A 25,536-nucleotide genomic window follows, 5' to 3' on the forward strand; every position below is an offset into this window, starting at 1 on the left:
CACCCGGCATCTCCAGGCTGCCACCCTTGCCCACATGGGGCCCCACCCACACTTGGGGCACCTCCTCCCATTCAAAAGATGACCACAGGCCAATGACCTGCCTTGGGGCTTTTTGACAAAAAGATGCCAATAATTAATATTTAATAAAGAGAAGAGAGTAGGTGGTAAGATTTTTATTATTTTTTTTTAAATTAAGTTTATTGGGGTCACATTGGTTAATACAATTATATAATTTATAGGTGGACATTATAATTTGACATCTGTAATTCTATTGTTGCCACCCAAAGTCCAGTTTCCTTCAGCTACCATATATTTGATCCCCTCTACCCACTTCACCCTCCCTCTACCCCCCTATATTTGACCCCCTTTAACTGTCTACCTAACCCCTCCTCACCAACCCCTACCCTCTGATAACCACTAGTCTACAGTCCATGTCCATGAATGTTTGTTTGTCCTGCTCATTTGTTGCTTTTAGGTTTATATCCCACATATAAGTGATATCATGTGATTTTCAACTTTTTCTGTGGCTTATTTCGCTTAGCATGATTATCTCGAGGTCCATCCATGTTGTCACAAATGGCAGTATTTCATCTCTTCTTAGGGCTGAGAAATATTCCATTGTATATATGTACCACAGCTTCCTTAGCCAATTAGCTATCGTAGGACATTTTGGTTGCTGCCATGCATGTCCTGGCCACTGTGAATAATGCTGCTATGAACACCAGTGTGCAAAAATCTTTTCGGATATGAGATTTCAAGTCTTTAGGGTAAATACCCAGTAGAGGGATTGCTGGATCGTATGGTAGATCAATTCTTAGTTTTTTGAGGAACCTCCATACTGTTTTCTATAGTGGCTGTACCAATTTGCAATCCCACCAGCAGTGTATGAGGGTTCCTATTTCTCCGCATCCTCTCCAACATTTGTTATTGCTTGTCCTGTTGATGATAGCTATTCTAACAGGTGTGAGATGGTATCTCATTGTGGTTTTGATTTGCATTTTGCTAACAGCTAGAGATGTTGAGGATCTTTTCAAATATTATTGGCCACTTATAGGTCCTCTAGGCAGAAGTGTCTGTTCAGGTTTCATCTGCCCATTTTTTGATTGGATCATTTTTGTTGTTGTTGTTGTCATTGAGTTGCATGAGTTCTTTGTATATTTTGGATATTAAGCCCTTATCAGAAGTGTTGCTTGCAAATATATTTTCCCATTCAGATGTTTGTCTCTTTACCTTGTTGACGATTTCTTTTGCTGAGCAGTTTTTTAGTTTGATGTAGTCCCATTCATTTATTTTAACTTTTACTTCCCTTGCTTTTGAGGTCAAATTCACCAAATCCTCTTTAAGTCCAAGGTCCTTAGTTTAGTTCCTATGTTTTCTTCAATGCTTTTTATTGTTTCAGGCCTTATATTCAGGTCCTTAATCCATTATGAGTTACTTTTGGTGTGTGGTGATACACAACAGTCTAGTTTCATTCTTTAGCAAGTGGCTTTCCAGTTTTCCCAGCACCATTTATTGAAGAGGCTTTCCTTTCTCCACTGTATGTTTTTGGCTTCTTTGTCAAAAATTATTTGCCCCTATAAATATGGGTTTACTTCTGGACTCTCAATTCTGTTCCACTGGTCTGTGTGTCTATTTTGCTGTCAGTACCATGCTGTTTTGATTACTGTTGCTTTGTACTATAATTTGAAGTCAGGCAGAGTGATGCCTCCAGCCCTTTTTTTTTTTTCCCTCAGGATGGCTTTGGCAATTCGCGGTAATTTGTGCTTCCATACAAATCTGATGACTTTTTGTTCTATTTCTTTAAAAAATGCCAATGAGATTTTGATGGGGATTGCACTAAATCTGTATAATGCTTTAATAAGGTCATTTTAACTATGTTGATTCTTCCAATCAAAGAACATGGAATATCTTATCATTTCTTTGTTGTATCTTCTTTTAATAGGGTCTTGTAGTTTTTGTTATATAGGTTCTTTACATGTTTCATTAAATTTATTCCTAGGTATTTTATTCTTTTCGTTGCAATTCCAAAAGGAGTTATTTTTTCCACTTCTTTTTCTGACACTTCATTATTAGAGTATGAGAAAGCTATGGATTTTTGAACATTGATTTTGTATCCAGAAACTTTATTGTATTTGCTTATTGTTTCTAGTAGTGTTCTTGTGGAGTCTTTAGGGTTTTCTATATAGAGAATCATGTTATCTGTAAATAGTGACAGTTTGACTTCATCATTTCCTATTTGGATGCCTTTTATATCTTTCTCTTGCCTGACTGCAATTGCTAAGACCTCCAAATACATATTACTTTTTACTTTATTCTCTCTTTCTATGTCACTGTATACAAATCCTTATTCTCTGTAACAGATACATAGTATATTCCACTGTATGAATGTACCATACTTTTAACCATTCCACCATTGATGAATGTCTATGGAGTTCTACTTTTTTAATATTGGTACAGTCAATAACTTTTAAAATTTTATTTTGAAATAATTTTAAACCTATAGAAAAATTACAAAACCAGTACAGAGTTCCTGTATACCCTTCACCCAGTTTCCCCAAATGTTAACATCTTATATAACTATGGTACAATTTTCCAAATCTGGAAATTAACATTGCCATATTACTTGAGTGAAACTACATATATTATCTGAATTTCACCATTTTCCCACTAATTTTTTACTTTTGTTCTGGTTCAGGACAAATCCAGGATTTCACACTGCACCTAGTTCTTATGTTTTCATGGGCTTTTCCAATCTGAGATAGTTCCTAAGACTTTTATTTTTTACTTTCATTATCTTGACTCGAGTACTGGTATACTCTTTACCAGTTATTTTGTAGAATGTCTTTCAATTTGGATTTGTCTATTGTTTTGTCATAACTAGATTGATGATATGCATTTTTAATTTTTTTATTGAGATATCATTCCTATAAAATTAATCATTTTCAAGTATACAATTCACTCTTTTTTAGTATATTTACAAAGTTGTAAAACCATCACCAGTCTCTAATTTTGGAATATTCTCATCTCCCCCCCACAAAATCCTGTACCCATTAGCAGTTACCCCCATTCTCCCCTTTCCCTATCCCCTGACAACCACTAATCTACTTTCTGTCTCTATAGTTTTGCCTATTCTGAAATCATAAATGAAATGATACAACATGTGACCTATTGTGAATACTTCCATTAAGCATAATGTTTCCAAGGTTCACCCATGTTTATTATTCAATTTAATGGCCAAACAATAGTCCATTGTTTGGATATGCTGCATTGTCTTTATTCAGTCATCAGTTAATAGACACTTGGGTTGTTTCTATTTGACTGTTGTGAATAATGCTGCTATAAACACTGATGTACAAGTTTTTGTAAGAACATGTTTCCAATTCCCTTAGGTATATATCCAGGAGCAGAACTGTTGGGATAAATAATATCCTTTTGTATATACAACTGTACAGCATTCTAGGATAAATTCCCAGAAGTGGAAATGCAAGGCTGAAGGTTACCACATTTTGAATTATTGTCAATAAAAACCGATTATAATAAAAAAGCTGTACAAACTGGGTAAAAAAAAAAATACTTCAAATTATGTCAGCTAATCAACTAATATCTCTAACATAAAATACTTCTAAAAAAATCAAGAAGAAAAAGACTAACAACCCAACAGATAGGTAGGTAAGAGATATGAACAAACAGTTCATAGAACAAGACATTAAACAGCCCTTCAACAACCACATTTATAATAAGAAAAACACAAAATTAAGCTATACTCATATACAATTTCTATCAGAATGCAAAAACTCAAAAGTTTTATATGTTCTTGCACTGCTAATAGTAGTGAAAAATGGTACAATGAGACAATATCTAGCAAGATTACTTACATATTTATGCTATGAAGCAACAATCTCATTTTAATGATTTGTCCCAAAGACAAAATGGCAAAAATATGTGTTCTATAAACAAGGCTATAGCACCACTATACTAACCAAAAAACAAAAGGGGGGTGTCTGTTCCTTCAGTAAAGTACTGATGAGCTAGACACACACTAGTATATTATAAAGTAGTAAAAAACTTGCCACATGTTGCTTTGGAGAAATGTCCAGGATATGCTGCCAAGTAAAAAAGCGCAAGTATATAATACTGTGAAATATATAGTACTTTTTATCCAAGAGGGGACTAAAGGATATGAATATCTATGAACACACACACACACACACACACACACACACACACACACACAAAATATAAGATGAAGGAAAAATAAGTATCCAATGAAAAGCAGTCATATTTAAGAAGATGGAAAGGGAGTAGAGGCAATGGACATGAAAGCTAAACCTGGGATATGAATCATTCCTTTGTCCAACATACTTATGACCGACTACCTACCCATTAGTCTCAATTTGTCTGTCTGTCTGTCTGTCTCTCTATCTCTCTCTCTTTCTCTCTCTCACACACACACACATGCACACACAGAGACGAGACTCACATAACTTTTATTACAATTTATTGTTATAATTGTTGTATTTCATTATTAGTTGTTGTTAATCTCTTACTGTGCCTAATTTATAAATTAACCTTTAACATAGGTATGTATGTGTAGGAAAAAAAAACAGTATATATAGAGTTCAGTACTATCTGCAGTTTCAGGTATCTAGGGGAAACTGAGGGTCTGGGAACGGTGTCCTCCATGGATAAGTGGGCACTACTGTAGTAAAATAAACAAACTACTATGCTATTGTCAACTATGAACCAACCTTTTCATTGTAATAGAAAGAGACAAATATAAAATCAAAGAATTAAAAACTTGAAATCTTAAACCTGGTTTAAAAATATCAATATAGGTTATGATATATATTACCTTAAAGAAAAATAGGATTTCCTAGTTCCACCCAGTAAAAGACCTCAAAAAAATAAGCAGTCCAATAAGAGTGAGCATCCTCTAGGGCCCAGACTGTGGTCTTGAAATATCATTTCCCACTAAAAGAAAATGGGACTTTTGGGACAAATAGCTGATTCCAGGTGTGGGGCAAAAAATATACGTGATTTTGGAACATATCTTGCCAAAAGCAAAGATGTTATCAAAAGACAGTCGTGGTAAAAGAATTCAGGAGCCAACCTGAAGGAACTCCCATCGGGCAAAAACTGAGTAAAAAGAGTAATATCTGCCATGGATTGAAACATGTCATGTATGTTCAAATTTGTAAATCCATTAATCTTTTAAGGATGTTAGAAAACCAAGAGTTTTTCTGAAAAATGGTAAACAAGGCAAAAAAGGGGAAGCATTTACCCTACTCTTCTATATCTCAAGGTAACCAAATACCTGATCAGGAAAAGTTCTAAGAATTTTAATAATAAATAAAGAAGGAACGATTAACTTATAATCCTGCCACTTTGTAACCTCTCTGAAATAGTGAATCTAGGCAATCACCATTAATAGTTATTAAAATCATTAAGTAAAAGCTGATGAGGCATTTTATAAGGGAATAATCAGACTGAAAAAACCTGAAGCTTGATCAGTCATAACATTGCAAAGTCAAAGATTCTTTGCTGCATTATGTGATGCAACAAGAAATAATGAAACTGGAGAGAAACTGAGTCTGGGGCTCCTGCTACCCGTGCCACTCACAGCCGAAAGATCTACACAAGAGTTGGGCTAAATAGAATAAGCATTTATTAGAGGGTTGCAACTCACAGAGACACAGGCGGGCTATTGCTCCAAAAGCCTGGCTCCCTGAGTATCTTGGGATTACCCATTATATAGGGAAATCAGTAGTCATGGAAACTAAAGGAGTGGGGGTAGCCAAGGCCATTTATCTTGTCTTTTCAGCCAGGGCTTGTGTCCCAGGCCACCTGAAGGGGAGGCAAGAGAAACTGGGCGTCTGGTCCTGGAATCCGCAGTTGCGTCATCCCATGACCTTGCTCCTTGGCAAAACTCATCAGGGAGAAACTGCCTTCTCAAGTGAGTGAGAGCAATATGTGCTGCTTAGTTACAGGAGCAGATAGCCTTTTTGAGAAGGGTGGATCAGCTGCCTTCTCCAGTGGAGCAGGAAGATAATGTTTATAAGAATGGCTGAAAGAGCATACAGTGCCCATAGCAACAGCAGAAAATATCCTTGGGAGCAGGTATTGCCCATAGAGTCCTTTGTTCATTGTCTTCCTTGGGACTGCTGACTAAGCAGTCTTTCTTGTCTTCAGAATAGGTGGAGGGGCTGTGGCAACCTGACCCTGCCTGGCCATTTCCTGCTCGAACGAGTTCATTCCTGACCGCCCTCACCCCTACCTCAAAGACTCTCTGGCTAACATCAGTTATTTCATAGCTTGCCTACCAATTAATGTTCTTCCTTATATCTGTTTGCTGGGTAGGAATGACAAACTGTATAAAACTGCCTGTATGTTACAATCAGCGCTCAGCCTTTGGATAAGAATCCGTGAAGCTGGTGCTGGCATCAATAAACGCTGCTTCCTGCTTATAGCCTCAGTGTCCCGTCTCTTCGTTTGAGAATCCTGCAACATTTCTAGGGGCTCATCCGGGATCCGGAGATAGCGGTTTTTCGCCTCCCTTGTCTTCAGGGTCTGGCCCTCAGGACACTGAAAAAAGTAGACTTCACTTGGTGCGCCAGCAGACCTATCGTCTGTGGGGGAGGATGACTCTTCCAGCGGACAGGAGTGGTGGCTCCGAGAGCACAATGGAAACCAGAGAGGTGCGGGAACCAGCCCAGGAGCACTTCCTGGCTGAGTGGTAAGGACCCAGGAACAGCCTGTCCGCTACAGGACAGAAGGGGAGTATGATCAACTCCCGAGGCCACCTGAGTACTCTACATTTGTTAGAGGAAACTATGACTTCTCAGGTACATAGAGCGGAGGGTGGAGTGTGTTTGGTGTGTGATTGCATGTGAATGAGACATGGCTTTGCTAAGAAGCGAGAGTTGAGCCCTTATCCCTGGTTCCATGGCAAACCTCATACGGCTTAGGGTGGTGTCACTGGATCTCCGTGAGGCGTCTACTCCAGTGATCTGAGTCGGGGGTTTATACTGGCCCACCAATTGCTAAGAGGTGCCTGAAAGATCCCTACGAGGGGAGTGGCTGGAGATGGGTGAAGCGAATCTCAGTGCATGTATGTCACCAACCACAGGTGGAAAAATGAGTGGACAGCAGAGTAAACAGACACCTTTAGGTTGTATGCTTAAGAATTTCAAAAAGGGTTATTCAGGAGATTATGGAGTTAAACTCACCCCACAGAAACTCTGCACTTTTTGTAAGATCAATTGGCTCTCTTTTGGTGTTGGATGGCAAGCAGAGGGAACTCTTGATAAGGAAATCATTGCAAAGGTCTCTCAAGTCATTACCGGTCAGTCAACCAGGCCTCGCAGACCAATTCCCTTACATTGATTCTTGAGAGGCAATAGTTTGCACCCAGCCCCTTTGGTTGAGAGTCTGCCTAGAGGAGAACTGTAGGGTCCTCCTAGCTTGAGCCCTGGCACCTTCCCAAGGTCAGTTGAAGAAAAAGAAGCCTGTGTTGCCAGCACTAGGATTTGGACTGTAGGCTCCTGGAGCCTACAGTTCAAGTAATAGTCGGGGGCCAACCTATTGACACCAGAGCTGAACACTCAGTTGTAACACGGCCTGTGGGCTCCCTTTCTCAAAGACAAGCTACCATTATGGGAGCAACTGGGGACAAGTCCTGCAGCCCCATCAGTGCAACCTAGGAGGACGAGAAATCGTCCACAAATTTCTGTATCTGCCCGACTACCCCGTAGCACTGATGGGACAAAATCTTTTAGAAAAACTACAGGCTCAAATTACCTTTGACACACGTGGCCAAGAAGCCCTAACCTTGGGGAGGCTAGAAGCAAGGATCATGTCACTCACATTGGTTCCCCAAGGAGAAGAGTGGTGCCTTGACAGTCTCACAGAAGGGTCCCAACAGAGACCCGAACTCCCCTTTAAGGTTCCTGAAGTGTGGGCTGAAGACAGCCCTCCAAGACTGGCCCAACACATTTCTCCAGTGGTGGTAGAGTTAAAAGGAGGAGCTGAGCTAGCCCGCCAAAAACAGTATTTCATCCCCCATAAAGCACAAATAGGGATCCAAAAACATTTAGAGAGACTTCTGAAGAATGGAATTCTCCGTTCCTGTCAAACTTCCTGGAATATACCTCTCCTGCTGGTTCAGAAGCCAGGGACCAATGAATGCCGGCCGGTCTAAGATTTATGAGCAGTCAACCAGGAGATTGTCGTGTTGTCCCCAACCCATATACCCTCCTAGGCCTCTCCCCACTGAGGCAGCTTATTTCACCTGTCTGGACTCCAAGGTTACCTTCTTCTGCATTTGCCTGGCTCCTCAGAGTTAACCAATCTTTGCCTTCCAATGGGAAAGCCCTAAATGCAGAGACAAGGTCCACTTGACATGACACAGCTGCCTCAGGGGTTCAAAAACTCCCTGACCATCTTTGGGACAGCTCTAGCCTTGGATTTAAAGGCCTTCTCGGCAAACCAACACAGCTGTATGCAGAAGATCATGTGGTATGCAGATGATCTTCTCTTAGCAGGGAAAACCTATGAGGAATGCATGGAAGGAACACATCTACTCCTCAATCTCCTCTGGGAAGTGGGTTACAAGGTCTCTAAAAGGAAGGCTCGAATCTGCCAAGAAAGAGTCAAATACCTCGGCTTCCATCTGTTGCAGAGGCAATGCCAACTCAGACCAGAAAGGAAACAAATGATCTGCTCAATTCCTGTCCCTACCACCTGATGACAAGTCCACGAATTCCTCGGAGCAGCTGGCTTCTGTGGAGTCTGGATAACCTAATTTCTCCATCCTGGCCAAACCCCTCTATGAAGCCACAAAGTGGGGAGAATGGGAGCCCCTACTCTGGGAATCTACACAACAGAAGGCCTTTGAAGAAATCAAACGGGCACTCACGAACACCCTTGGACTAGGACTCCCAGACTTAACCAAATCTTTCTTTCTGTATGTACATGAGTGCACGGGTGTTGCACTAGGGGCATTAACCCAACTGCTAGGATCTTGGCACCACTCCGTGGCTTATCTCTCCAAACAGCTTGACTCTGTTGCCCAGGGCTGGCCACCCTGCTTGTGAGCACTCTCAGCCATGGTCTTCCTTGTGTCTGAGGCCGACAAACTGACTATGGGGCAAGAACTGACAGTTCAAGTACCACATTCAGTAATAACATTACTGGAGTATAAGGGAAAATATTGGCTAACTAATGCCTGGATGGTCAGATACCAAGGAATGCTGTGCGAAAATCCATGCATCTGTCTAGAGGTAGTATGAACCTTGAACCCAGCCACCTTGCTACCCGTTGGGTCCAGCCAGCCAGACCACGATTGCATTACAGTCATAGATGAAGTGTTTTCCAGCCGATCCAACCTGACAGACCAGCCCCTCAAGGACCCTGATGTAGAATACCACACTGATGGTAGCAGCTTTGTGAGGGAAGGAGAATGCCTTGCAGGATATGCTGTGGTGACCCTGCATTCCACCACTGAGGCAAAACCTTTGCCTAGGGGAACCTCAGCACAAAAGGCAGAGCTCATCGCCTTGACCCCCGCCCTTCAGCTGGCAGCAGGAGTGTGTGCTAACATATACACTGACTCTAAGTATGCCTTCACCACCCTTCATGTATATGGAGCCCTGTACAAAGAGAAGGATCTAATCAATTCTGGGGGAAAACACATAAAAATATGGAAAGGAAATTCTAGAACTCTTAGATGCTGTGTGGGTCCCCAAGAAAGTAGGAGTCATGCACTGCAAAAAGGGGACATCAAAAAGGGGACACCATAATTGCCTGGGGCAACTGCAGGGCAGACTATGTTGCCAAACTGGCAGTGGCCGAGGAAATAGCCAGCCCTACAGCTCTAACTGCTTCCCTGTTTCCCAGTCTTTTAGTCGAATGGGACCCCAAGTACTCATCTCAAGAAGAAGCCTGGTTTAAAACTGAAGACGGGAGTTTCATCTCTGGTGGAGGGTGGAAGTTCAAGGATGGGTAGATTGCAGTCCCTGTGACCCAAGTCCCAGCTTTTGTCAAGCAGTTTCACCAAAAGACTCATTACTGCCCTAGAAACCACTCTGGGCCGGTACTTCTATGTCCCCTGGCTCTTCAGCATCTCCCAAGCAGTGTAGGAATGGCGTGAAGTCTGTGCCCGCAACAACCCCAGGCAAAGGCCGTGTGCCCCACCGGGGGTCCAAAGTGTCAGTGACACTTCCTTTGAGGAACCTGAAGTAGACTTCACTGAAATGCCTTGATCACAGGGCCTCAATTATCTCTTGGTCTTTGTATGCACCTATTCTGGTTGGGTAGAGGCTTATCCCACCCGGTCTGAGAAGGCCGGAGAAGTAGCCAGACTGCTCCTCTGAGAAACTGTTCCATGATTTGGCCTACCAACTACCATTGGCTCAGACGACGGGCCAGCCTTTGTAGCAGAAATAGTGCAGCTAAGAGCCAAGAATTTAAATATTAAATGGAAATTGCATACTGCCTATTGACCAGAGTTCAGGACAAGTGGAACACATGAACAGGATTCTTACGACTCAGTTGGGGAAACTATGTCAGGATACTCATCTACATTGAGAGGAAGCCTTCCTCATGGCACTATTAAGAATTAAGTCGGCCCCAACCAAGAAGTCTGGGTTCTCCCCCTACGAGATCCTGTATGGGCCACCAGTGGCCACCATCACTCATCAAAGGACTACAAAGAGACCTCAAAGAAACAGGTGAATTGACTCTGAGACAACAGCCTCAGGCCTTAAAGACCACCTTCCAGACCAATAGGTTAGAAGACCACCTTCCAGACTCTCAACCAATAGGTTAGAAAAAGGTTGTCAGTGTAACCACTGAAGTTCATTCCTTTAAGCCAGAAGACTCTGTCTGGGTAAAGGAGTAGAACATTCATTCCCTAAAACCCTTGTGGAAAGGCCCCTTTACTGTCATTTTGTCTACCTCCACTGCAGTTAAAGTTGCTGAAATAACGACCTGGATATATCACAGCAGACTTAAACCCGCAGCTGCAAAGTGGGAATGTGTTCCAGACTCTTCTGAGCCCCTCAAAGCAACCCTCCAAAAGGAAACACCAACTGCATCAACGGACCAAGGGTAAGACATCAGCCCCACTTTGGTCACACCAAAAGCTGACCAATCTACACGCTGCAGAAACCTGAGGACAACGTCTCATCAGGATGGCACCCCTAAAGACTCTTTTTCTTCTCCTCTTACTCCACATATGTGGCACCAGTCTCCCCACTTCTTCTTCACCTTGTACTCATTGCATGTAAAGGTACAGGATAGGGTCCAACATTGCCACCGGCTTCACCCGAAAGGTGTGCCCTAAACACTACACTCTGCACTCATCAGGGATTCCAATATTGGATGGGGTACATATAGGTTAAATCTGAGAGCAGCCAATCTTGCCAAGAGCCTGAAAATTAGGGGAACCCGGGCGTGTTAGCGATGGACCTCAAGCTGGAGAAAGGTCCATAACCATGCAGAGGGCCTAGCAGTCGGAGATATTGTCCAATGTCTGCATAATCCAATGCTGCTTCCTGCTTATAGTCTTGGTGTCCTGTCTCTCTAGTTGAGAATCCCGCAACAGGGCTATGCTTGAATTAACCCTATATTCTACCCCGACATGGTTCTTTTATGTCACACATCCTTCGTATCAGTTTTTCCAGACCTTGTACCAGGTCCTTCTTCAATAACGCCACTTATAAAGTATTTTTGCCAAAATCAAAAAGCTTGGATTCAATTCAGCTGGTTCTTAATGACCAGTTTATAGAAAATGCAGGTAAAATAAGACTGGCCTTGTGTGTTTCCAATTGTTGAAGCAGGGTGATGAATATGGGGGAAGACTTATAACGAAATCTAAGTAAAAAAAAAAAAGCTTTAAAAAGACTGTCAAAACATATATTTTTTTATATTAAGAATCTTATTGTAAGAAATTGGCTTACACATCTATGGGAGCTCATTTTATTTTGTGTTTCCTTGATTACAAGTGAAGTTAAGCTTCTTTCCTATGGTTATTAGGAATTAATGTTTTTGTATGAATTGTTTGCTCCTTTTTTCACTGAGAGGATAATCTTTCATAGTGATTATAGGCCCTTCTTACTGTCAATATCAAATGTATTTATATTACACAATACTGAATTATTCATTGTCCCTCACCCACTGGCACCAATACCCTTTAAAAATAAAGCAAATATACAAGTCATCAGTAATTGCTGAAGACTTCAATACCCACTTTCAATAATGGATAGAATAATTAGATACTCAACAAGGAAACATAAGATTTCAGTAACATTTATAGACATTTATATAACTAGATCTTATAGACATTTATTGAAGACTCTACTCAACTACAGCAGAACACACATTCTTGTGTGCACATGGAAAGACCATAAAACAAATCTGAATACATTTAAAAGGACTGAAATCATACAAACCATGTTCTTGACCATAATGTAATGAAACTAGAAATCAGTAACATAGGAAATTTGGAAAATTCACCAATATGTGGATATTAAAAAACATACTCCTAAATAACCATGGGTCAAAGAAAAAAAATCACAAGAAAAGTTACAAAACTTTATAAAACACAACATAGCTGCTGAAAGCAGCTAAAGCAGTGTTTAGAGGTAAATTTATAGTTGTAAATGCCTAATTACAAGAGGATCTGAAATCAACAATTTAACTTCTCACTAGAAGTGAGAAGAAACTAGAAAAGAACAAACTAAACACAAAGCAAGAAAAAATAAAGATTAGAACAGAAATAAATGCCCAATACAGAATAAAAAAGCAACAAAGGAACACCAAAATCAAAAGATAATTTTACGAAAATATCAAAAAATGATAAATCTTTAGTGAAACTAACCAAAAAAATAAGACTTAAATGACTAAAATCGTAAAATAAATAAATAAATAAATAAATAAGTAAATAAATAAATAAATAAATAAAATAAAAAATTTTAAAAAGAGGGGTTATATAGGCAATTGTGGGCAACTGTAAGTCAACAGAATGGATGAACTAGATGAAATGGACAAATTCCTACAAATACACAATCAACTAAGACTGAATCATGAAAAAATAGAACATTTGAATAAACGTAGAACTAGTAAGGAGATTGAATCAGTGATCAAACTTTCTGACAAATAAAGGCCCTGGACATGATGACTTCACTGGTAAATTCTACCAAACATTTAAAGAACACCAATCCCTCCTAAATTCTTTTCAAAAACAATTGGAGGCAACACTTCCTAACTAATTCTATGAAGTAATCATTACCTATACCAAAGCCAGACAAAGGTACTACAAGAAAAAGCTTCATACTAATGTAGGGAGGAGGCAAGTGAATTAAAATATTAATTAAGCCACATTCAGAGAATGCAATGTGCTGATCAGCCCTGCAGCCAGGCCAGGAGGACACCTTCAGAAGAAAGGAAGATTTGTACTGGGATTGCTAACAGCCCATTCTCCACACCAGTGAAGGGGAAATAGGAACCAAGAGTCATTCCCTATTGTTAAAACCATGGGGAACCTATGAATTAAAGGCTGGGAACTGCCAGCACGCCTTTCACTCTACATATTCCAACCTTTTCAGGCTACATACTCTTCCCCTTCCTCGCTGTAAGTCCATATCAAAGGAAATGGGTTAACAAAGTCTTTTAAACAATAACTCACAGGAACTAAAGAATGATATATAAACTGAATTCTCTGAACACTCACTACCCCCGCAACTCAGTATCTTTCCAAGCCTCTCTTGGTCCCTTCCTCTCACTCTCTGAGAGAAGATCCCACTCTGTCTGTAGAGTGTTACCCCTTTTCTAATAAACTTTCTTTTTGACTCTAACTTTGGCATGTATGTTGAATTCTTTCTTCACTCTCAACCAAAGGATCCTCTTCTCTTGGTACAGGGCTTGGTCTCCTCGTCACTTGGGGAAATTTGCCTTGTCCTGTATCAATACTATTGATGCAAAAATCCTTAACAAAATACTAGCAAATTGAATTCGGCAGTATAGTAAAAGGGTTATACACCATGACTAATTGAAATTTATTCCTAAAATGTAACAACAATTCACATATGAAAATCAATCAATGGAATGCCACATTGAAATTAAGGGGTGAAAAACCCCTGCATAATCATCTCACTTGATACAGAAAGAGCATATGACAAAATCGACACACTTCCATGATAAAAAAAAAAAAATCCAAAAACTAAGATAAAAGGTAACTACATATTTCATTATAATAAAGGCCAAATATGAAAAATCTACACCTAACATCACAATAGTGAAAGGCTGAAGAAGCTTTTCCTCTTAGACCAGGAAGAAAAAAAGAATACCTGCTTTCACCACTTCTATACAACACAGTATCAGAAGTACCAGCCAGAGTAATTAGAGAAGGAAAAGGAATAAAAGGCATTCAAACTTATATATAGAAAACCTGAAAGTTACATACACAGACACACACCTAATAAAGCTAATAAATGAATTCAGCAAAATTAGGAATAGAGCTACAATATGACCCAGCAACCCCTCTTCTGGGTATCTACTAGAAAAATTTAAAAACGTTTATTTGTAAAGACATATGTATCCCTATGTTCATTGCAGCATTTTTCATGGTAGCCAAGACATGGAAACAACCTAAGTGTCCTTCAGTGGATGACTGGATAAAGAAGATGTGGTACATATATACAATGGAAAACTACTCAGTCATAAGAAGAATAAATACTATAATATGTGTCAACATGGATGGATCCCAAAACTATTATGCTAAGTGAAATAAGTCAGTTGGAAAAGGACAAGAACAATATGATTTCACTCCTCTGTGGTATATAAAACAGAAAGCAACAAGTGAACAAACAAAACAAACTCACAGACAACAATATGGTGGTTACCAGAGGGGTGGACGGAGTGGGGCGAGGATGAAGAGGGTAAAGAGGGTCAAATATACGGTCACGGACAAAGACTAGACTTTGGGCAGTGAGCACACAATGCAATATATAGATAAGTTATAGAACTGTACACTTGAAAATTATATAATGTTATTAACCAATGTCATGCCAATAAATTTATCTATTTATTTTTTAAAAAGCACCTTGGTCCTTGACAACACTGTTTAACTGCTAAATGAACTAATCTTGGAACTGTCTTTCCTCTAGATTTCTTGTTAAATAAGTTAATAAATCTCCTAATTGTAAAACAATGGATGGGAGGATCTGAACAAACTCCTAAGCAAAGATGATATACAGATGGCAAATAAGCATATGAAAAGATGCTCAATAAATCATTAAAAAATGCAAAGTTGAAGGGGTAGGGTTAAATAGGTGAAAGCACAGGGGACTTTTTCAGGCAGCAAAACTATTCTGTATGATACTGTAATGGTAGATAAATGACATTATGCCTTTGTCAAAACTCATAGGCCTTCAGAGCACACAGAGTGAACCTTACTAAATGCTAATTAAAAAAAAAAAAATGTTTAGGAGGTCAGGGAATCCCAGCACAGAATGTAGAATGTGACAGAGAAGCTAACTTATTACAAATGTATGAATCAATTTCATTGACAAAGGCAGGTAAAAGTTGGTGATCTAAGTAACATTAGGAATTAGTGGAGTCTGTAAGCACTATACTCTAATTGATAAGGTTGTTCCCCACAAGGGTAGAGGTAACAATTTTGAAACCACTTTACATATATTTTGGAATTGAACAATTAAGTAAATGGTGGCAAATGGTGGGGATCAGTTTTCTCACTGCTGGAGTGGAAGGTTATATATAAACAAGGGGAGGAAGCTAGAATGAGCGATGTAATAACGAATCAGAGTTGGAGATGTCATCATGAACTCAACTTCATAAAGATACAGGTGGTCACATATAGAAATATTTACAGATGTATATATATATACATGGGCTAGTATACACACATATATTTCCTTGCTTTGTCAGCTGAGAGGGGCTAAAAGCAACGACACTGTGGTAGCCCAACAGCAATAAGCATCTAGTGTCTAGGCCTTGGTTTCAAATAAAAGGAACCAGGGTTCCTAGGAGAAAGTCAATTCTACAATTGGGGCAGGAAATATACAAGAGGAGCTTGAACATTTCGTAGTGCCAGAATATTAAGTACACAAAAAAACGGAGGGGGGAGGTATGTCAAAGAGCTCTCAATGGCCAAACCTGGAACAATATGAACAATGAAATAAATAAACGGTATTGGATTATAACCCCAATTATAAAGTAAGTATTTGAGTCTATACAAATAAAACCGTTTAATAAACAATCAGAAGAGAACGAACAAATCTGAGCATAGGAATTCCAAATAATTTATGTAGATACTCAGCCCTCAAGGAGATGGAGTGTAACTTCTCATTTCTTAAATATAAGCTGCACATAGTGACTCCCTTCCAGAGTACAGAATAAAAAAAGGAAAAAGTAACTTTACAGTGGGGAACCTGACAAACACTAACCTCAGACAGAAGATTACCATCTGTATCCTTTATATGATGTAATGAAAATTGTTCTTCAATTCTGTGGGCTTCCTCCCCAAAACCCATAATCCCACTTTAATAATGAAGAAAACAAATGGTGAATCCCAATTAATGGACATTCACCAAATTCCTAACTAGTACTTGTCAAAATTGTGAAGGTCATCAAAAACAAGGAAAACCAGAGAAATTATCACAATGCAGCAGAACTTCAGGAGACATGACAAGTGAATGTAATGAAATACTGGAACAGAAAAAAAGGCATTCAGTAAAAACCAAGAAAACCTGAATAAAGTATGGGCTTTAGTTGATAATAATGTATACATACTAATATACTATACTAACCTAAGATGTTACTAGGAGGAAATAGGTGTGAGGTATATGAAAACTATACTACCTTTGCAATTTTTCTATAAATTAAAACTATTCTAAAATAAACCTAATTTAATGGAATTATCATATGACCCAGCAATCTCTCTTCTAGGTATCTACTCTAAAAATCTGAAAACATTTATCCATAAAGATATATGCATCAATGTTCACTGCAGCATTATTCATGGTGGCCAAGACATGGAAACAACCTAAGTGCCTTTTGATAGGTGCTTGGATAAAGAAGATGGAGTAAATATATATATATAATGGAATATTAATCATAAGAAAAGATGAAATAACTGCCATTTGTGACAACATGGATAGATCCTGAGATTATCATGCCAAAACAAAATAAGTCACACAGAAAAAGTTGAGAATCATATGATTTCACTCACATGTGGGATATAAAACCGAAAGCAACAAACGAACAAGACAAACAAAAACTCAGACACAGACAACAGTTTAGTGGGAAGGAGAGGTAGGAAGAAAACAGGGTAAAGGGGGTCAAATATATGGTGATGGAAGGAGATTTGACTTTGGGTGGTGAACACAATGCAATATATGAATGATGTATTATTGAATTGTACACCTGAAACCTATATAATTTTATTAACCAATGTCACCTCAGTAAAATAAAAAACCCTTATTTAAAAAGTAAGTGATTAAGACTACAAAATATCTGAAGGAAGAAAAGGAAAGAGTAGTGGAAAAACTAAGTGCCATTAATATTAGAGCAGGGGTTGGCAAACTACAGTGAACAGCCCAAATCCACTGCCAATTTTTGCAAACAGTTTTACGGAAACTTAACAAAGCTCATTCATTTATGTACATCTATGGCTATTTTTGTATTATACTGGCAGAGGTGAGTAGCTACAAGAGACTATATGGCTGCCAAGCCTAAATTATTTACTGTTAGGTTCTTTAGAGAAAATAGTTTGCTAATATAAATAAATGGCGTACAAAGGAGAGTTCATTAAATATCAATAACTTAATATACCAATATCTGAGAAGCTACTGACAGTCCTTGTCTTCCCTGTGCAGAGGCAAGTACTTCCCTACTACATCCCTGTAACCATTTAACACAAATCTTCCTCCTATACTACACAACACCCCTCAAATGTAGGTATCGCACAGTATTTCTCTAAATGTACTCTGAACTCAGCAGATAATAGATTTTTGTAGCAGAAAAGGTTGACTTCCCATACTGCCCAAGAGATATGTGCTAACAAATTTCCAATTGTGTTCATGTTTCAGCAACTGTGTGCCTGGGCAGAGTAGTCACACCTCCTTGAGACGGCAGGCTAGAGAGCTCTTCAGGCCCAGGAGTTGAATTCTGACTAGGCAAACTGACAATAATTCGATGATCTAAGTTAGGAATGAGCCACATGGCCCAAATACGGTCAATGAAATATGAGGGGAAATAAGTGAGAAGGTTTATGGATCTTTCTTCACTCTTCTGGGAACAAAACATTGTTTCCTACTTGGGGGCACTGTTGTTTACCGATGATACTCAGCATTATCAACCATCTTAAGACCCCTTGTGGTCTTAAGATGGTTGATAATGACCAATCCTAAAGACCAAAGCCAGTATACTGAGAAGAGCAGAGGCTATGAATGTAATTAGCCCACCAAGTCCTTTGTGATATCAAACTGCTACACCAAGTACACTAGCCCTAGACTTCCTATTATGTGCAATAATAGATCCCCTTATCATCAAATACATCATTACATCATGCACAATGCTAGCATAATTAAAAATGAAATATTTGAATTTTATGAGTATGCTAAGGAACCAAGACTATAACTGTATAAACTGATGGTTCTATTGTATTTCTAAGCAGAAAAAGAAATTATTTTAAAATATGTCCTAATTGAAAACTAGTACTCCATAGTTGGAAAGTGCTGCCACAAGATTGAGTCCACAGAAAGACATATATGAAAAGTATGTTTCACTATAAGCTCTCATTATATTAATAATGTACACATTTGCTACTTTTTACCTACATCATTTATATGTATCTGGTTAGTGAAATGTTCCATCAAAAATAAAATGTTTTTAAAAATCAAATAAATGACTTCACCTAAAGGGTTTGCTTTTCTTCCTCCTAATCTTAGAATGAAAGTAGGAAAAATAATTTTATGTGTATTTCTCCAGATAAATAACTTTTCCACAAAAATTATAAAATTTTTCTCAGCACAACATTAAACAGTTGGATAAATGAGATGGCTATCATGTTGGACAGACTAAGCATTCATTAAATATTTCTAAAATAACTGCTTTTCACTCAACTTTCATACTCTTAATTTATCAACCACCACCCAACTTAAAGCAAACCAAAACACTGAGAACTATTTTTAAAATATTCCTATCTCTATCATCATTTTTTAAGAATGGAAATATTCAATTCCAACTGATTAATTCATTCAAGATATTTGTTGAGCTCTATTATATGTCAGTAATAAGCTAGAGACAATGGTAGCAATAAAAGAACCCATCTCTGCTTCCATTTCATGGAATGTAAAAAAATGGAAATAAACACTCTGAAGGACAAGGACAGTCTGATACAAAGAATCCTGAGCTATACACAGGCAAAAATTATCCTATAACAGCAGCAACAGATACCATGCCACTCACTGATTAAAGCACATATCATTTCATCCTCACTACAATCTTTTGAGACAGGAACTATTACTATCTCCATTTTAGTAGATGTCAAAACTCAGGCACCTTGAGTAACTTGCCCAACTCAAATGGTAAGTAACTGCCTGAGCTGGTATTCCATCCAGAGTCATATACCTCCAGAGTATTAACCATTGTATTACTTACAGTACTTTTCTTAGAGAGTCCAAATTTCTCCATAAATAGAATTAGCACAGATATATACATATGGCAGGTAGCCTACCTGCAGCAACCTGAGCAAGAGATAACAGGAGTCAACTGTAGACAGATCCTCAATCAAAGTAAAGTGCAGACCTTTATTTACTCACTCATCCATCCCTTTCCCCATACTGAGGAGACTAACTTGGCCAGTGTGTACCTGAGCAAAATGACAGTCTCTACCAACCCACACACCTGCTTTCTCAACATGATCTGAAAAGTTCAGACGAAATAGAGCATATGGCATTTGCCAATCAGGTCATCTGCTGTCAACTGGAAAAAGATAAGGTTGAAAGTTACTCCCATTTGTCCCACACATGTTCCTGAATTCAAAGATCACAGTACCCAGTAAACATCAGTGACTTGACAATATGGAAGCAAAAGAGAGAGAGGCTGTCATATACACCAACTGAATAGAATTCAGAGTCCACATATAAACCCATATATGAGTGTCCAACTGATTTTTGGCTATAGTGCCAAATCCATTCAATGAGAGAAAGAACAGTCTCTTTAAAAAACAGTGCTGAGACAACTGAATTTCCACATATAAAGAATGAAGTTAGAACCCTATCTAAAACCATATACAAAAATTAACTCAAAATGGATGAATAACCTCAGCTAAAGCCATAAAACTCCTAGAAGAAAAAACAGAGGTAAATCTTGGATTTAGTTATAGATTCTTTGACATGACTCCAAAACTATAAACAACAAAAGAAAAAGCAGATATTGCCTTCATAAAAATTACGAACTTTAAATTAGACTTTATGAAAATTTAAAACTTCTGTGCATTAAAGGACACAGTCAACAGAGTGAAAAGCCACCTGTAGAGAAAACATTTGTAAAGCATGTATTTGATAAGAAGCTAATATCCAGAATATATAAGGAACTTTTACAACTCAACTACAAAAAACCCAATAACCCCATTTAAAATGGGCGAAAGACTTGAATAGACATTTCTCCAAAAAAGATATATAAATGGCCAACAAATATATGAAAGATGCTCAACATCACTAATTATTAGATGACTGCAAAATCAAAACCACAAGATACCTCATACCTACCAGGATGGGTACTTTCCAGAACAAAAACAAAACAACAGAAAATAACAAGGCTGATGAGGATGTGGAGAAATTAGAACTCTGTGCACTATGGGAATGTAAAATGGTACAGCAGTTATGGGAAATGGTATGGTAGTTCCTCAAATAATTAAAACTAGAATTACCCAGTGATCCCACAATTCCATTTCTGGATAGATATACAAAAGAATTGAAAGTAGGTTCTCAAAGAGATAACTGTACGCTCATGTGCCAGCAGCATTATTCACAATAGCCAAAAGACAGAAGCAACCCAAGTGCTAATCAACAGATAAAGGGGGGAAAAATGAGGCATATAAAATGAAATATTCAATCAAAAATGAATGCAATTTTGACACATGCCAAATATGCCTTGAAGAAAAAATATATCAACAACTAGATGATATCATGTCTAAGTGAAATAAACCAGTCACGAAAAGACAAAGAGTATATGATTTCACTTATATAAGGTATCTAGAGTAGTCAGCCTCAGAAACTGAAAGCAGAATGGTGGTTACTATGGGATTGGGGATGGGGTAAATTGGGGGTAGCTGTTTAACAGATACAGTTTCAGTTTTACGAGATGAAAAAGTTCTGGAAATTGGTTGTACAACAATGTGAATATACTTAACACTAATGAATTGTACACTTAAAACCGGTTAAAATGGTAAACTTTGTTACATGTATTACATGGCAATTAAAAATATATCCTAAATCTACTATATCTCCATATATTGGCAACAAACAATTGTGAATTTAATTTTTTAAAGAACTTACATTTATATTACATTGCTATTACATGTATAACAAAATCAAGAAATATGAAATAGAGAATAATCTGACAAATGATGTGAAAGAACTGCACAATGAAAATTATAAAACACAGGTAAGAGAAATTAAAGATCTAGAATAAATGAGAGCTACCTCGTCCATGGATCACAAGACTCAATATTGTTTTCAATTCTTTCCAAACTGATCTTCAGGGTCAACAGAATTCCATTGAAAATACCAGAAGGCTTTTTTTTGTAGAAATTGATAAGCTGATTCTATAATTCTAAAATGCAAAGGACCTAGAATAGCCTAAACAATTTTAAGAAAAATCAAGGTTGTAGAACTAGCTCTACTTATTTTAGGTCTTATTATGAACCTCCAATAATGGAGATTGAGTGGTACTGATATAAAAGATAAACAGATCAATGAAACATAATAGAGAATCCAGAATAGACTGACACATATATGAATAACTGAATTTTGACAAAGCTACAAAAGCAATTCGGTGACTAAAAAAAGTCTTCGAAAAATTATGCAATAATTGGTTATCTTTATACAAAAAAAGAACTCCCATCCATACGTTGCATCACATAAAATATTAATTTACATTTCCCCTTTCTAGAAGATAATACCTTTTCCCTTCTATTATTCAGGTCAATACATCTCTTTGTCAAACAAAGTAGAAAAAAGTTGTCAGCCCTGTACATGAGCAGTCCTCTCCTAGATTATTAGTAGCATCAAAGAACCTGAAACCATGAAATCAAGCTATAAGGAAATTCCAACACATTAAAATAAAATCTAGTCCTGAGCTCTACAAAATAGCACCTAGAAGTGGTAAGACACAGAAACTGCAAGAAGAAAAGATGTATAATTTGGGGGTACTGGCATATGACATAAACATATAAGACTAAAGATGTTCACTGCTTTCACATATATTCCAGATAGCTAGCACCAGTGACTGGACTCTGCCATTTGCTCATGCTAGTCATCTCCCTAAGAACAGCAAATACCAGTAAAACTCATTTTCAGTATTCATATGCATTTTATTAATACTAATTTTATGCACCTTCAGAGACAAGGTAAGATTGGGCAGGAAATCTACTTGTGCCCAAATTAGCATCAGAATCCACAAAAGGAATTCGGGAATAAACTGTCTAGGTTTCTTCGAGTACACATCCCTCAAAAGTTCCTACTCTAAGCATATAAAATGCACAATTTTAATTTTTAGGTGGTGTTCTACTTCCTGTATAGATTAGTAAATGGGGAAGAACTGAATACTTCCGTCAGTCAGGGATCACCTATACATTGAACAATCATTCATGCCAAAAATATTGAGAAATAAGAATAACACTTAATATTTATTGAGGACTTACTAGATGCCAGGTTGCAGTAACCTTCACGATCCTCTGAGGTAAACACTATTATTAATTTGTGCAAAGTTATACAGGTAATAAAAGGTGGAAACTGGGATTCCAAGCATGTTCATCTAATCACTATGCTATAATGCTTTAACCTGCCAGGTTATTTCCTATCCTGTAAGCCAAGGGATGCCAATGGAAAAAATTAAAGACAGCAGTAATAATCATATTTACATGTTAGATCACACTAATACACACTGTGGAGGGCAGACTGATGGTGAGGAAAGCAAGTCTCAAGAGAGGTCAAAAACTAGGTCAAATATGCTGAGGAACTGAACCACAAGAATGCAGAGGAGAGGATAAAACCTTAATCTTTACCTGGTAAACTTAGCTAGACTTAGTAACATGTTGAACGTTGTAGGTATGAGAAGGGGTGAAGGAGGCTACTGCTCAGGTTACTAGCTTGGCCATTGGTTAGTGATTACTGCCCATCAATTCAAAAAAGGAAGAGCTGGCAATTTGGTTTTGTTTAGGGGGCAGGAAGATGTCAAGTCTACTTTTACATAATCAGAAATAAAACAATAAAAACTAATTTTATAGACTATTCCTCCCCCTACCAAGATAAATTTCCCACTTTCCAGAAATCTTATCTTTGAAATAAGGACCCCAAGTGTTTTTTCAAAAAACAGAAGTCACTTGGGCAGGGAGGGGACTTCAACGTTACCTAGCCCTCTTTTTACAAATTAGGTATTGAGTGGCAAGGCTGTGTCAGTACCCTGCCTGGTGCACACTGGCTCTGGTAGAACCAGAGGAATAGAAACCAGCTCTGCTGGCTCCATTTCTTCTATGACTCCTACTTTACTTGTCCTCCGAATTCTACTAATGAGACTCACATCACCAAATATAATCAATTAGCATTCTTTGAAAGCAAATTTAGATATGTAAGCTAAAAGTTTGAAGCTTGACTGCATATATTTAATTTCCCTAAAATTTCTATTTTCTTTGGAGAAACGTTTGCCTGGTGTTAGAGTTTCTAGTCTTTGTCACGTTTCTATATTTCCTGTCCTAAATAGACACACACATAGAAAAAGGTCTTGAAGAAATGACACTCATGCTTAGAGTTTCACCATAAGAAACCACAGGGCCACTGACAAAACCTGTTCTGCCGAATCCAGGCTAATTAAACTAGGGCTTCAGACTGGAAAAAGAGATCGGCCTGAACATGCTCCTCAGCCGGACCCTGGGACCCGCAGCTTCCTCTGAAATCCTATTCCCCAACCGCGCCTGTGACCGCTTAGAAAACGAGGACCTAACAGGGAGGGAGGCGTTACCCAGCCTCTACCGCCAACTTCCCGTTCGAGGTCCGAACGCCGGTTCTAAAGGCGCCCCACACATCTTCTAAATAGGCTTGGCCAGAAATTGAACCGCGAAAATGGCAGCGACTGTCTCATGAATGACAAATTCTGAGAGAACAAATTGCTTATACTCATGGTCCCGAGTTTGGCGCCTGTTGAAACAACCAAACCACTTAGTTTGTCTAGCGATGAGCGGCGCTAGAAAAGCCTAGTGATGAATTCGGAAGGCTCACTCAGAAAATGACAGGCTTCCAAGAGCCGGAGACTACCCAGAGCCGACGCGCACGGTCAGCGTCTCCCCTATCCCCGGAGGCGAGTCCGGGCACCGCTCCGAGGCTGCCTCGGATTCTAACCGCGACCCCACCCAACCTCCCTTGACTAAGAGCCTCGAGCTGAACAACGCCGCCGGACCCCCGCCCGTGCTCACCGAGCTGCCGCCCGCGGCCTGCGAGCCCGCGCGCTTCTCTGGCATGGCTCCGGCCTCGGGCTCCAATGCCGCCTTCTCCTCCGGCTCTGCGCTCATGCTGCGGCCCTGCCCGCGCCGCCTAGGGGAACTTTGCGACAACCGCGACGCCGCAGAAGCGGCGGCGGGATCCACGCCCTCATGGGCTCCGCGGCCCGCAACGGCCTGCGGGTCGGGGGACCGAGGACGAAGCGGGGAGGGGACGAGGAGAAGAGAGCAGCTGCGAATGTGTCCAGTCCCAGCTACCGGCGGCGTCTGCGAGTGGTGCCCGGCGATCAGGAGGCGGGACCTCCCACTCCTCGAGCGCTGGGACAGCACCGGAAAGCCTACAGCAGCGCCCCGCCCACCTCAGACCCAGCCTCCACTCCTGCTCGCAGGCGTGGCGAGAGGGCTTCTCAGGGCGCCGGAAGTACGTCATTTCCAAGGGTCCGGATCCCCCTTTTTTTCTTAGTGAAATAGAGAAGAGTTGGCGAACCCGTAGTCTTAGATATGAGGAGTTTTGGCAGTGGCAGCAACTCTGGTAATGGTTTGGCGCCAAACCGCCAAACAAATGATTCCTGATGTTTCTGTCAAGTATATATGTGGGAACGTTCTGACGTGTAAAGAGAGCCCCCTCTTCCCCACCCTCCCTTCTGGAATCCTGAACTGTGGAAGTGCCGATGCACTATATGATATTCTGTTCCTCGCCAAAATCTGGAGAGAAGCTCAAGGAGAGCTTGCCTGGGCTGTGGGATGCGTGGGAAGGGCAGCCTTAGGAAACATGCTGATTTCTGTTACAGTCCAGA

The 25,536-nt window shown here is 39.3% G+C and overlaps 1 protein-coding gene across 4 annotated transcripts in view; it reads right to left on the reverse strand.

Annotated features, from left to right (window-relative positions):
• The window catches only part of SLC71A2 (solute carrier family 71 member 2), a 92,104-nt gene extending 67,262 nt beyond the window's left edge, over positions 1-24,842 (reverse strand). For 3 of the 4 annotated variants that reach the window (XM_039888486.1, XM_039888483.1, XM_039888485.1), the window contains exon 1: positions 24,716-24,842. In XM_039888486.1, coding sequence (XP_039744420.1) covers positions 24,716-24,811 — 96 coding nt within the window. In that variant the 5' untranslated portion in view covers positions 24,812-24,842. The remainder of the gene's footprint in view (positions 1-24,715) is intronic. The other variant, XM_039888484.1, reaches the window with a different exon arrangement.
• Between the last annotated feature and the right edge of the window lie 694 nt (positions 24,843-25,536).

The sequence above is a fragment of the Pteropus medius genome, unplaced genomic scaffold (genome assembly GCF_902729225.1).
Source record: "Pteropus medius unplaced genomic scaffold, Ma_sr-lr_union100, whole genome shotgun sequence".
In the NCBI taxonomy this organism is placed as follows: Eukaryota; Metazoa; Chordata; class Mammalia; order Chiroptera; family Pteropodidae; genus Pteropus; species Pteropus medius.